We start from the raw sequence: 14894 nt of genomic DNA, 5'->3' as shown, positions 1-14894 counted from the left end.
AGTTCTAGGACAACTACGGGTGTTAATGTCATCGATAGGTTACTAGCCGGGTGCAAACTATTTTAGATCGCTGTTACAGTGTCATCATGGCCCATAAATCATACATCATACATCATACATCATACAAGTATACAGTCACACTTACGCGGTTAGTATCATGGTTACTTTACATTAGTTAGGATCTCTCATGACTTGAAGGAGATTACTAGGGGATTAGTACTATAGATTGCTATATAGATGTTAGGACGAGTACAAAATTTAACATTGACAAATGGCAGACAGTTAGAGGCTCGAAACCATATGATATATAGGATAGATAGATAGATAGGTAGGACAGATAGAGATACATAGGCTAGCTCTAGTCTAATGATCTTGGGGTTAGGCTGGTAGGAGAGGATGATATAGAGTTTGGGCGCTTAGAGTGGAGTTAGTTTACGTACAGGCGTCGTCTCAGTCGGTTCATTCAACGTTGCACGCTGATCACGGCGTAAAGAAACCTAAAGCGGAAGTAATAAAAGAGAGAGCGTAAACAAAAATCAAAACGGAAACGAAACAAAAAAAATACGTAAAGAAAAATGGCAGGAAAAAGCGCAGAATACAAGTCTTGTCAAGTTTCAGCAGAAAGGCACACACAAATTGTCTCAAATTTGTTGATCAAAGTTTTCGAGGTTAAAGGTTTAGGCAAAGACAAACATTTAGTTAGGTTTTAGTTGAGCTCACTAATTGTGTATAGTGTTTGCAGAATAATTCATGTCCTAATCGAAATATACAATATTTTTCACACCAATTTAAACATATAACCTGATTCGGTGGACTTTTAAAATCAATATTGTTTTGAAATTTATAAGAAAAGTATGTAGAATTTTGAGTTTATTCGTTTTTAAACGTGTTTGGAACCAGAACGATTTCTTTTATATTATTTGTAATTTTTCATGGAATTTTTATAGTTCTGTAAAGCATAATTGCATTTGAAGCTATATTAAAAGCTACAGTTTTCTGAACCCATATAATACCCATAATATAAACAATTCAATGAAAAATATAATAAATCAAGTTTTAACTTTTTGTACAAACTTAATCCAACAAAATTAAATTGTTGAAAAGGTAAGCTAATAAAAATGATGAATCTAAGCATAGGGAAGAAAGAGCTAAGCAAATTTTTCCATTGAGTTATTGGTAATGGTTTTTTAGTTTTCCTTATCATGAAGCTAAGCTGGCTTATTGGGCATTTTCTACCTTTTCCCTATTACCCATTCTCTATATATTTTGTCCAACCGAAAATCCCTCAAATAATATTATATATATTCCACATTCACACACCGCACCCAAAATCGAAACATAAACCCCGAATCTCAATCCACACTCGCTCGCTTACACTCAAGCGCTGATTGCGGATTGTGGTCGTGGCAGTGGTGGCGGTGGCGGTGGTGGTGATAGTGGTGGTGCCACCTCCGCCCGAATTTGACCCATCCCGGCGACCCCGCGATGTTTGCGACGTGAGCAGCGACAGCTGGCGGTTGACCTTGTTGTTGCCGGTGTTGTTGATGCTGCTGCTGTTGCAATCTAGCTGCTGGCCAAAGGCAGTGGCGGGCTTCGATTCCAGCTGCTCGGGGCGATGGTGGTTCAAGTGGATCAGCATTTCGGTGGTGTTCAGGTGTTCAGGTGTTCAGGAGTGTCCAAGGAGTGTGCGTGTGTGTGTGGTGTGTTAGTGACAGTTTGTAGTTAGGTGTTAGGAGTGTTTAGTTTATGTTGGTTTATTTTTGTCGGCGTGCAGAGTATATTGAAAATTAAGTGTTTTATCCGAATGCAAGTGGCAGCAGAAGAAGAGCAGAAATTGAAAGTAGATTTAAAACAATGTCACGTGATTTGTGGCCCTAAGACTGAAAAATCTGTTTCTTAAGAATAATTTTAAATTTATCATTTGATTAAAAGAACCTTTAGATCTAATTTTAAGTGGTTTCAAAGCGATTTCTTTGGCATCTTTTATACCCATTTGAGGATACTATAATTTCAGTCAGAAGCTTCTAACCCATTGAAGGCATCATTTCCGACCCTATAAATCGTATATATTTTTAATCAGTATCAAAAGCCGAATCGATCTAGCTATTTCCGGTTAAAATTTATCTTTCGAAAATATTGAAAAAAATTTGGAGGGCTTAATTCGTTAAAATTTTGATCTCAAAAATTGGCAAAAATGTAACTTTCTTAAAATTATAAATTTTGAACGGAGATTTATTAACCTTATAAAAACCAACTTGGGAAAGCTTTCCGAATTAAAATTAATGCATTTTTGGCTTAGTTATGATATTTTTAAACTTTGATTTACTGAAAAAATTGCCTTTATAAAATATTGACTCAAAGAATGCGAATATTTTAGGCTTTGCTATAATCTATTTTTGATTGGACTCTATTAATACGATTACCAAATGCAAGAGTATATATATTCGGCTTTCCGAACTTTATCCTAACTTTTTATTTATGTTAGCGAAAATTTGTAAGATATTTCTATAATTAAAATATTATAATAAACTACAAATTTTCTGGCCAATAAAATACTACATTTGATTGTTTTGAAAATTGTTAAGTTCTACTTCTTTTGGTATTATTCTCATAAAGTTCTTTTCAACCTTAGTTTAATAAATTTCTATAATGTTTCAGTCTCAATTATATTTTGCTGGTGACACCGATGAAGAAAACCGTGTTAGTTTCTCTAAGCCAGAGAGGGAGCAGAACGAGCTTAAAGCCATTCAATCCAAAATGACTTAATTACTGACTTACCCGTGGCTTAATCAGATGCTTGGTGGTCAGGGCCAGGGCGAAGTAAGCGAAAAACAACGCAAATGGATTGAGGTACGAGTCCAGTGACAGTTCATTATTGTAGAAGAGGACCCGTATATCCGACGCACAGTACGATTCAATGAGCGGCTCCAGTCCAATCAAGCTGATGGGGGGCAGAGATACAGATACAGAGAAATCCCGTCACAGGATGTAAGCCACAGTGGAGGACAGTCCTCCGCCTCCTGCTCCATCTCTCATTTTACTTACCGAGCTGTCAGTCTGGTGTGATTGAGGTGGCCCTGCATCCATGGCGTCTGGTAGGAGACAATAGACAGGGAGTGCAGCACGAGGACAACCATTACGCAGCGCAGCAACAATGCAAAGCCCCTGAACACAAAAAAAGGTGCGACAATACAAAAGGGAAGTCAGTAAAGTGTCCGGAATGGATGCAATGGGGGGCACTGATGGGGACACGCACCGTTGCAGCGTTTGGCAGGTTGCCCAGTAAGTTCCGGCCAGCAGGAAGATGAGAAAGTAGAAGCCGCCTGGCACCGAGGGACGCAGCACGGCCGCAAAGAACAGTGTGGCGAGGCAGAAGAGCGGAGCTGTTACGAGAGGGGGAAAACAATTCATTCGTTTTAATTGAAAATATACCCAATTTGCTGATATATATCATAAACTCACATATCTTAATCAATCCCTCGAAGTGTATGTGCTGGCTAATCATGGACACCCGCTTCCTTAGCTGCTGCTGTTGCTGCTGCAGTGGCGTTGTGGCCGTTGCCTGCTGCACATCTCCTCCATTGGCATCTGTAGTTGGGACTTGGCTAGCCTCCGCCGCCTGACCCTCAACCACTTCACCGTTCTCCAATTGCTCGGCGCCGACGGTTTGAGAGGCCACTCGCTTCACCGTAAGATACGATCCCAAGGAGGTGGCGAACACAAGCACCTCCGGCAGCAGCCACTCAATTATGGCAAATGCTCTGATTAGTAAATATAGTTAACAATTAATTAAATTGTAGTTTTGCAAAACTGTCTCAACAATAACTCACTTCAGATCGACGAAGCTCACGAAACCAATGTGACGCAGCAGGCGTTCACTGAACGAGCAATTGTAAATTGGCAGGGTGACGCTGACCGCTAGGATCTGGAGCGTTATGTGTCCCAGCAGGACCAAGGTGCTCAAGGCCAGCAGGATGATAAAGAAGGCGGTGACGGAACCCTTGAAGTTACGACGCGTGGCCAGCGGGACAAAGGGTGACATGAAGAACATCAGCATGTACACAAAGGATATGCCCACTGGTCGCATCAGAGCAGCTAAATTTAAGAAAAATACATTTCAAAGTAAATTAAATTTGTTGGACAAATCAATAAAATATATTTAATGTGCCTAAATTTATAGGAAATTTATTGAATCTTTGATTTAAACACAGGATATGGATTGATATGTTGGTATGAGAAGGAGACGTAGTAGTAATATCAATAATAGCATGCCAGTTTTTTATACTCACCCAGGACGAGCACCGCCGGCACCACGATGCGCTGCAGCACCAGGCACGCATAGCTGAAGACCATTTTGATGGACGCGTTGCTGCCGCCTTCGTCTGCGTTTCCGGAACTCACGTTGCTCCTCCACCAGCTGCGTCTCCGGACTCAGACCCCGTCTCTGACACCCACGAAGAAGCATTCATGAAAGCCTCAGCTTCGACTGCAATTTGTTGCCACAAATGGCGCAGAGCAGCTGTAAGAGAGAGGAGGAAAACCAATTGAAAATTATACTTGAAGTACTTGGAAATAGCTCCCCACAGCTCCTGTTGCTCCAGCCACTTTAAGACCTTAAGTCCTTTCTCAGGGTTCTTAATTAAGCAAACCCACCAAAAGCAAAAGAACCCAACTAATTTACGGATATAAACATTGACACACTTTTAATTAACACTGGCAAAAGTCTTACAACAACACAAGAAAAAAGCAAGAAAAACGAAATAAAATCAAGCTCCGGCTGTGAAGTGGGCGTGGTTGTCGGTAGTCGCACGCTATCCTGCCTTGGGTTGGGTTAGTTTCAATTTTCCTCTTCCGCTTTCCGCATTTTCCAGGAGGAGTGGCCACGCAGCGGCGATTAGAGGAAGCCAAGGATGCGGGGCTAGCTGGCTTATGGATAATGGATGTGTAATTGACATTCAATGGCTCATAATGTGGCATTTATTTGAATTCGCTTTAAACTAATGGTGCAGAAACTATTGGCACAATGGATAGATAGAGGCCATTCGGAATGTTAAGGATAATGGCTTGCTAGCATGACAAAGGATTTCAGGGTAACAATTGTTTGATTAATAATAATTGTGGCAAGTTATATTTGAAACAATTTAATCTTAGATGACACATTTTAGGAGCAAAACTCTTTGCTGAATTCCACAGAATTTGTTGTCTTGCTTAAACTATTTTTGTTCCTCAGTAAAACACATAAGACATCTTATTAATATGCTGATTTAATGCCTCACTCAAGATTGAGTGATTCATAATTCCGTGTAATCGAAAACTTGCGAAATTCTGATTAGCATTTTAATGAATTTGTTAAAAAATTCATTGAGAGATTATTTTAAATTTCAAATCGATTGTATAATGTCTAAAAACTTGCTTAAATTCTGACCTGATGCCACACTTATTCAATAGTATTGTGTTCACAATGCAAAATACAACAAAAAAATACACAAAAAGCGAGCAAAAGAACATCAACAAAACTGCTAATTTCGCACACAAACGGAAAATGGCGAAAAAAGATCAACAGCCATGACGTAATTTGGCATGTACAAAAGTTTTTAATTCTTTATTTTTTTGTTCTGCTTTTTTTGCTGTATTTTGCTGGGTTAACAAGAACAACAAGGGGACAAACAAAGAGAGCCGGCAGCAAGGGAGAAAGCAATCCGCCAACGCCTCCAACGCAAATATATCCGACATAATGTTGGCTAATAAAAGAGACGGAGCACTCGGGAAAGCGCGGGTCTGACAGCTGAGCCGCCGAGCCGACAAACCTCAAGTGGTGCCACACCTAACCCAACCCCCTCCCTCCTCACACCCACTCTGACAACCCGCCAAACACCACCCACACCCACCGCCCTTTGGACAAACAAACAGATTCAGCTAGACAGGAAAAACAGAACAAAAAAATAAATAACTATATAGGTCATAGTCTAACGACATTAGAATACTCAGCACTTTGACACTATAAAACATAGCATACCTTTTGGCGTCACAGAACTTTCTTTGGATTCAAATTAATTTATTTAAAATTAAACAAAAACCAAGTAAATATCACAATTTGAAAATTTACAGAATGCTTTTAAGGCATATCATCAATTTATTTACAATTTTGGAGTAATTCTGACAAATTTATTGTTAAACCAAGTTTTAATCACCCTTTTAATAAATTTGATAATGTATTTATTTCACACTTTTGCATTAACACAATATACCCCTAGAAAACACTCCCAGAGTACGGGGTACCAAAAGATAGGAGCAAAGCAACCAGCTGGGAGAGCCCCCTAATGGCGATAAAAAGTAGTAGTAGGCCCATCAAAAACAAAAAATAGCACTCTACTGTTTTAGCAAAATAAATGCCGGTTGATGAGTTTGGCCCCCACCACGCCCACACAGAGGGAAATGAGGGAGGATGATGATGATGCCGGGAAATCTCTGTCTGAGCAGATGTCTAATGGCACAATAATGCTGATGGCAATGCGTCTGTCTATATGGGAATTTAATGCACAATTACAGCAAAAAAGTTTCATACAGGCAGAGATGGCATTGATATAGCTAAAAATAAATATAGATGCGGTGTGGACTTTGTTCTTTCAGCTTGAATGTTAAACAAGTTGATAAAACTTTCTATCTTTACTATGCTTACTTCTCTGTAATAAGTTATCAAATAATAATATATACATACTCAAATTTAAATAAAATGATGTAAAAGTATCTTTTATTGTTAAGGTTATCATTGTGAATTTTTCAGTTATTTATTACTCTATTTGTTTAAAACTTTTCTCACCCACTGTTACCCATTCCCAACATCCGAGTGAGTCCAAAATCTAAGTTGTTTGGGACCAAAGAGCGGCACGTCGCATCGTTCCATCAAAAAACCAATGTGACACGTGTTGCTGCTATGCTTTTTGGGGCTTGGTTATGGGCATAGGCTCCTCCTCCTTCTCCACCCTCCCAGAACACCCTTCTCCACACTCTCGAACAATGAATATGAAATGCCAGAGGCAGAAGGTCTAACCCGCGTGTTATTCGCTACTAATTCATTTGCCATACACGCATCGCTGATTGCTGAGCTACTGCTGCTGCTGTTGGGTATTACATATAATATAAGCATTATATTATATATGAATGGATACATAGATATCAGCAAAATTATATATTCCCACTGAGAGAGACCAGCAGCTGCTGTCTATCAGCAATGACGGGGGAGTTTTCTTTTCGGCCTGTTGCAGCCACATTTCTACACATTCCATTTCCATTTCTATTTCAATTTTGATTTTGATTCAGATTCTTATTTCCATTCAGCTCCAAATGTTTATTGTCTTTCCATTTGCTCTGTCAGTATTGGAACATTGAGCATAAGTAGCATTTGCATGTGCTTTTATTGGGTTAACTTGGCACACATATTCCCCATAGACACTTCAATGTCGTTGTCGGTATGGGAGAATCTCAATGTTGCCCATTGCTTGCAATTGCTTTGGGTGTAATGCAGATGAAATGCATGCTCTGGCACTTGAAAACAAATATTAACATTTGTTTGGATGGAACGCAGACAGCTGATGGCAAAATGTCTCACCGTGCGGTACATGTGGCGTATACGTAATATTGAAAATACGTATACGTAATATTGAAAATACGTATACGTAATATTGAAAATACGTATACGAAATATTGAAAATACGTATACGTAATATTGAAAATACGTATACGTAATATTGAAAATACGTATACGTTATATTGTCGTAAATTTATATACAATTCTACAATTTTAGGTGTTTCATTATGTCTACAATGATTGTGAAAAGAGTCACTAAATTGTTTAAAATTCTGTATATACAAAATAAACCTATTTTAGTTAATATTGTAATAAAAAACCTACAAATCGTAGTATTACGTCCAACTCATATGAATTTTAATTCGTATTTAAGGGTTTATACAATTCTTTAACTCATTATATCACCTAAACCACAATATTTATGAATTTAAATTAGTTTCTAATTAATTACTATAATGTCTTTCAAAGCCAACTTATGTTAGACCCAATGGTCTGTTTTAATTCCGCAATCAAAACTGTAAACTTAATCCCCGTCTAAATCCGCTCTTTAACTTTTCTTAAAGTTTCTGAATAACTAAGATGAAGTGTTTTATCTTAAGCGCCTTACATGAATAACAAAATTAAGCTGCACGGAGAGGAGGAGAACTCAATTGCAAGTCTGCTATCATCTTGGTCGTACTTCCGACCTTCATCCTCATCTGGGTAACCGCTCTCCCCCCTCCGACATTCATTAGTGCAGCTTCATTGCCATGTCTGCCGGTCACTTGAACTTTGTCTGGGCGTTGGCATCTCTTGAAATAATATTTGCAATTTTATTTGGTGCAAGTGCAGGGGAATGGAGATGTGGAGAGTCGGAAAAGCGTTGAAAAAGTCAACTAATCTCTGTCCAGTTAGTTGGACTTTTTCCTCCTCCCTTGAGCCGCGTGTCTGTGGGCCATTAATTCAACATTAATTACAAATGTCCAGCGAGTGGCTCGAGCTTTTCTTGCTCTCTATTTTTAGTGTCCACTTCTTTTTTAGGACCTCGTAATCTGCGAATTGTTGTGGTGTAGCTCTAGGACCTCTCCCTACTTTCTATACATTTTTTTGCTGCAATTATTCCTATGAAACATATATATATATTGGGTGCATGTCACACGCTTGGCTTCTGAGTCTACTTTGCCAATAATGACGTCACTTTGTTTGACGACTGTCAATGTCAATATACTTGGGCAATTGTTAACCCCTTGTTGCCAGGCGAAAGAACTAGGGAACTGTCGCTGTAGTTGAGGCTTTAAAACGAAAGCTATTCGAGAATCAGAGCATAATTACTCGAAAACACGCAATAGTCGGTTCTTAAAAGAAATTAAAGAGGGAGTAGCAAAAATAATGAAATTTCATTTGACATTCTTGGTGTGCGTTTGACAAGTAAGCTCGTTGGCTAACAAAAGCTTAAGAAGCGGAAAAATTCACATGCAATAAAGTTGCCACAAAATTAAGGTGAAAATAAACTAAAAAACATACAATATATATTTTTGGTTACTTCAGAAGAACATTAATATAATATTTAGATCGTTTAGACTGGAAAAACAGTCTAGTTTGGTTAAGTATAAATTTAAAGGAATGTTTTTAGCTGCAATGAGTCAAAATCTCTTTGCTTTCTTATTTCATATTTACATGACTCACTTCCTTAACAAAACAAAGAAGCCAACAAAGAGTCATTTTAAGAAACTTAGTCATTAAAAAATACTACAACAATTCAAATATTAATATCAATAATTATCTCATTTCAAATTTAAGCTAAACACATAAGAAGTCTTTTCCAATCTTCGAAAGAACATCTCTTAAGTTCATGATTTTCTAACCAATTAAAAGGTCACAAATTATTCAATTAAACCCAATGACAAGGGTATAAATTATATTTCTTGTATAATTCCCGCCCGCATTAATCTTTAAGGGTTAATTGAATCACACAATTTTGTGTTTAATGTGCAATAAATCCAAATGGAATCGTTAATATTATATGCAACGGGAGACGGTTGCCGTTTCAGCACCATCTGGACAAGATTTGGGTCACTTGCAGTGCTCGCTCTGTGCGCTTTTTATATGCAGGGCGATTCTTACAATTACGTATACGTAAATTTCACAGGGGAAATTAATTTCAAAGTGGTTGCGGCCCCGCCACACAACACACACAGTCGCACACACGCGAGAGGGAAAGAGTGAGTATAATGGGCCAGCAAGCTGTGGCCAACGCCTTCGTTTCACTCAAAGTGACAGGAGATGGTCAAGGGAAGAGGGTAACAAGAGGACCAACACGAGGGCCAGAAAGAGGGCAGACAGGCCAGGAGCTTTGCAGAGAAGAAGGCGGGAAAAACCAAAATGCATATTTGTATCTGGTCTTGGCCTACATTTATCTTGGCGACCGAGCCCCCAAAAATGCTCCCGCAGAGATATACCGTGGATTTAATACGCCAAGTGACTATAAATACAGGTTTTATAAATAGATATAATTAAAAATTATCCTTGTTCTTGTTACTCATCAGACTTGTGAAAATATAATTGAAATAATTACACAGATATAAAAAGAACCATTAAGTTGTCACCTTGCTTTGCTTAGCTTCATTTGCTTTCAACAATGTAGAAATAAAAGATGTATAATTATTTCTATGAAATATTTTATGATAAAAAGAGTAAAAAGAGTGAAACAGAGAAACTAACATTTAAGAGAAAATGAAACAGGTTACCTACTAGCATTTACTTTTTTTTTTAAATGTACAAAACACATAAACTAGCTTTGTCTTTTTTAAGTTAATAATTCTATTGCCAGTTTGTTAATTTTCACCCACTGTAAACTGCACCAGCTGTGCACAACAAGGAGGCAGACACAGAGAGGAGGTCAGGGGAGTGTTGGGGATTCTCCACGGTGAGTAAATATCATAAAATGTGCAGTGCGCGCTTCTCTGTTTGACCTGTCAGAGCATATTACACATCCGCCATGTGTGCCGGCTGCCTAAAACGATGGGGAGCTGCCATTGCTGCTGCTGTTATGTTGTCCATTAACAAACAATTTGGCCAATGCATTTAGGCAAAAGAAGAGAAACAGCTAGTACCCATGGTTTATTTCACGTTCGCCTTTTTATACAGTTTCCATTTTTACACTCTTGCAGGGTATTATAATTTCAGTTAGAAGTTTGCAATGCAGTGAAAGAGTCATCTCCGACCATATAAAGTATATTTTTAGTCAGTATCTTTCAACAGTAAGTTAATATGAACAGTAAGTATCAATGAACACTAAGTAAATATGATCAGTAAATAATTATTATCAGTAATTAACTATGATAAGTAAGTACCTATGACCAGTAAATATGTATAATCAGATACTAACTTTGAACACTAATAAACAATGACTTGCAACTTTTGTAACAACACATTTCTGAGACTTGCTCGGCAGCAGTCACTTCGATCCGGGGATGTTAGAACCAATTGAGAATCATATGCACAGATGTGCGTGATTTGTTTTGGAACAAATTTAAGACCAAGCTATTTGAATAAAACTATGGAGTTAATCTGTTATATAATTTTACTTGTATATAAGTCGGATCATTTCGAATCGGTGGACTATATATATACATATATATACCTGACATAGGAAAAATCGGACGATTTATAGAACTATGATCAGTAATTAACTATGGTCAGTTATTAAGTATGATCCATAAGTATCAATAAACATTAAGTAACTATGACCTGTGAGTAGCTATGACCAGTAAGTAACTCTGATCAGTAATTAAATCTGATCAACAATTAAATCTGATCAATAATGAACAGTCAGTAACTAAGACCAGGAAGTATCTATGAGCAGTAAGTATCAATGACCAGTAAGTATCTATAAACACTAGTAAACAATGACTTGCAACTTTTGTAACACAACACATTTCTGAGACTTGCTCGGCAGCAGTCACTTCGTTCCGGGGATGTTAGAACCAGTTGGGAATCATATGCACAGATGTGCGAGATTTGTTTTGGAACAAGTTTAAGAGCAAGCTATTTTAATGAAACTATGGAGTTAATCTTCTATATCATTTTATATATAAGTCGGAGAATGGCCAATCGGTGGACTATATATATACATATATATACCTGACATAGGAAAAATCGGACGATTTATAGAACTATGATCAGTAATTAACTATGGTCAGTTATTAAGTGTGATCCATAAGTATCAATAAACATTAAGTAACTATGACCTGTGAGTAGCTATGACCAGTAAGTAACTCTGATCAGTAATTAAATCTGATCAACAATTAAATCTGATCAATAATGAACAGTGAGTAACTAAGACCAGGAAGTATCTATGAGCAGTAAGTATCAATGACCAGTAAGTATCTATAAACACTAGTAAACAATGACTTGCAACTTTTGTAACACAACACATTTCTGAGACTTGCTCGGCAGCAGTCACTTCGTTCCGGGGATGTTAGAACCAATTGAGAATCATATGCACAGATGTGCGTGATTTGTTTTGGAACAAATTTAAGACCAAGCTATTTGAATAAAACTATGGAGTTAATCTGTTATATAATTTTACTTGTATATAAGTCGGATCATTTCGAATCGGTGGACTATATATATACATATATATACCTGACATAGAAAAAATAGGACGATTTATAGAACTATGATCAGTAATTAACTATGGTCAGTTATTAAGTATGATCCATAAGTATCAATAAACATTAAGTAACTATGACCTGTGAGTAGCTATGACCAGTAAGTAACTCTGATCAGTAATTAAATCTGATCAATATTCAAATCTGATCAGTAATTAAATCTGATCAATAAGTATCAAAGAACAGTGAGTAACTAAGACCAGGAAGTATCTATGAGCAGTAAGTATCAATGACCATAAAGTATCTATGAACATTAATAAAGAATGACTTGCAACTTTTGCAACACAACACTTTCCTGAGACTTGCTCGGCAGCAGTCACTTCGTTCCGGGGATGTAAGAACTAGTTGGGAATCATATGCACAGATGTGCGAGGCTTGTTTTTGGAACAAATTTAAGAGCTATCTATTTGAATGAAACTATGGAGGTAATCTTCTATATAATTTGACTTGTATATAAGTCGGAGCATGGCGAATCGGTGGACTATATATATACATAGCTTCTATTGGAACGATCGGAGAATATTAAGAAAAAAAATTAAAACTTTTTCAGTTTTCAAAGATTTTCATTAAATCTGATATATTAATCTAATCTAGTATTAGTTCCAAGTGATTTTTCAATTTCAAATCTGCAAGGGTATATGAACTTCGGCGTGACAAAGCTAGCTTCCTTTCTTATTTTATTATTTTTAATTTACTTGAAAGGCACACGTTCGAGGGACTCATCGCAGACATGTGTGCGATTACTCCGCCCAGAAAATTGTCGCGGGGCCAGCAAACGCGACATTAATAGTGACAAATGTCACAAAATGGTAATGGTCTGGTCACGACTTTATCCTTCAGAACCATCCATTTCACTTTCCATTTCATTTGCTCTTTTTTATTTGGTTTATGGCAGTTGCCTTTCCTTTTGGTCCACTTGCTAATTTCATTACCAACTCCCACGTAAGAATTCTTTTTGCTGAAAGCTCCATTAAACCCAACTGAATGTCATATTCCTTTCATTCATCATCATACATCAACGGAATAGTTTGTCCGAAACTCCTTTCCCATACCTTAATGCCTCCAAAAAGACACGCAACAGTTTTTTCCAGACACATTTCTTCGGAACTCGGACTGGGAATAAGGGTCGGGCTGTCAAATGAGTGTCGTCCTAACAGGCGGTCCTTAGGATTATGACCTGACATTAACATGCCCCCAAATAGTTGACTCAACTTGCCTTGATGGATACCATTGAGTCAACAGGTTACGGCCTTGCAAATGGGGGGAAAATTACCTTTGGGTTGAAGTCGGGGACATGTCGTCTTACATGGAAAGTTACCTAACAATCTCGTTTCAAACTTTTGCAAGTTACAAATTTATTTATCTTTTTTTAATTTGATTTGTGAAAGTGAAAAGTTTAACTAATAAGCCAGAAACTTTTGACATTCATATAGGGTTAGTTAATTGGTGAAAGATTCTTGTGTTGAAATAACTTTTAATTCAAAGGGATTTGCAATAAATGCTTGTTTATTTATGGTTGTTTATTGAACATATGCAATTGTTGTATTATTGTATTTTAACACAGAATAAATGGTAAAGTAAAAGAACATTTTAAAATAAAATTCCAGTATTTCGATTTATATTTTTAAGGTATCAAATTGTAAACTGTGGGAAAAGATTACTTCAGTTATATAGTAAAACATAGTTAAACATTTTTTACTCTTGTCAATCTATTTTAATTTTAATTAAATTCTTTGGAATTCCTTTTAAATATTAAGTTGCCAGAAGGCCCTTGAGCTGATATTGTTTTTAAATATTTGGACCCCCTTTGCTTATCTAAGAACTTGATGCCGAACATGCATAAAAGTGTTTTTGTTATAAATAAATTCCTGAATGGCAGCGAAGCGTGCCCACAGCCAGCCAAACGCGTCATTGAACACTTTGTTAGGCGGCGTTCAATATCGGGGCAGAAGACACACTATACTATATAGTATAGGCCATAACTGAGAAGAAAACTCAATGAAAATACTAAGCCCAGACTCAGTCTGGTTCTCACGGCCGTCAAAAGTTTGCGAAAAAAATAAAAACAAATATTCACGCATGAGAAGTCAACCAGCTAGAATCATCCGCATATACGATACACCCAGAACTAGACAGCTATATATCTATATATCTGAAAATACAAACGAATATTTATTTTATTTCTGATTGCAAAACCCACACCCAGAATGCGACGATAAGCAGTGGATGAATTGTGAGGCGAAATTAATTTCGTCTCTGATAGAAATAAAACTGTAGGTGATAAAACTAAAATTTAATTAAAGCATTTAGAGGCAGTGACAGCTAATACGAGAGAGTGAGAATTTTTATACATAAATAAAATTGTAAACTATGTTGTTGGTATGTGCTAAGAGCGTTCAAATAAAACGGAAACAAGTTCTACGCCTGAGACCGGCAAATGACTAAATTCAAAAACCAGACTCAGACAGTGTCAGAGTTTTGTTTTATTGTTTCTAGATATGTGAGTATATGTAGTATGACTATGTGTGCTGGGGCTTACTATACTATATACTTTTATATATATATTCAGAGCTACTTTCCGTGTGCGATGACGCAACAACGCACAAAATGTTGAGGAATTCGTTTGTTTTATATTATTTTTTCTCGCTTGCCTC

At 37.1% G+C, this 14894-nt stretch overlaps 1 protein-coding gene across 10 annotated transcripts in view; it reads right to left on the bottom strand.

Moving 5' to 3' along the window:
• Piezo (piezo type mechanosensitive ion channel component) overlaps nucleotides 1-14894 on the bottom strand; it is a 32921-nt gene that overhangs the window by 13747 nt on the left and 4280 nt on the right. For 4 of the 10 annotated variants that reach the window (XM_086835013.1, XM_086835014.1, XM_086835016.1 and 1 more), the window contains exons 2-9: nucleotides 4290-4519; nucleotides 3831-4095; nucleotides 3463-3761; nucleotides 3257-3383; nucleotides 3046-3165; nucleotides 2779-2941; nucleotides 1376-1603; nucleotides 441-497 (exon numbers count right to left, since the gene is read on the bottom strand). In XM_086835013.1, the coding sequence (XP_086691139.1) occupies nucleotides 441-497; nucleotides 1376-1603; nucleotides 2779-2941; nucleotides 3046-3165; nucleotides 3257-3383; nucleotides 3463-3761; nucleotides 3831-4095; nucleotides 4290-4353 (1323 nt within the window). In that variant the 5' untranslated portion in view covers nucleotides 4354-4519. The remainder of the gene's footprint in view (nucleotides 1-440; nucleotides 498-1375; nucleotides 1604-2778; nucleotides 2942-3045; nucleotides 3166-3256; nucleotides 3384-3462; nucleotides 3762-3830; nucleotides 4096-4289; nucleotides 4520-14894) is intronic. The other 6 variants (XM_020953628.2, XM_086835018.1, XM_086835021.1 and 3 more) reach the window with 2 other exon arrangements.

This window comes from Drosophila serrata, unplaced genomic scaffold, assembly GCF_035046125.1.
Source record: "Drosophila serrata isolate PLE 108 unplaced genomic scaffold, ASM3504612v1 contig_275, whole genome shotgun sequence".
NCBI lineage: Eukaryota > Metazoa > Arthropoda > Insecta > Diptera > Drosophilidae > Drosophila > Drosophila serrata.
Note: the sequence above shows the minus strand (reverse complement) of the source record. Positions and strands in the feature narration are given on the sequence as shown.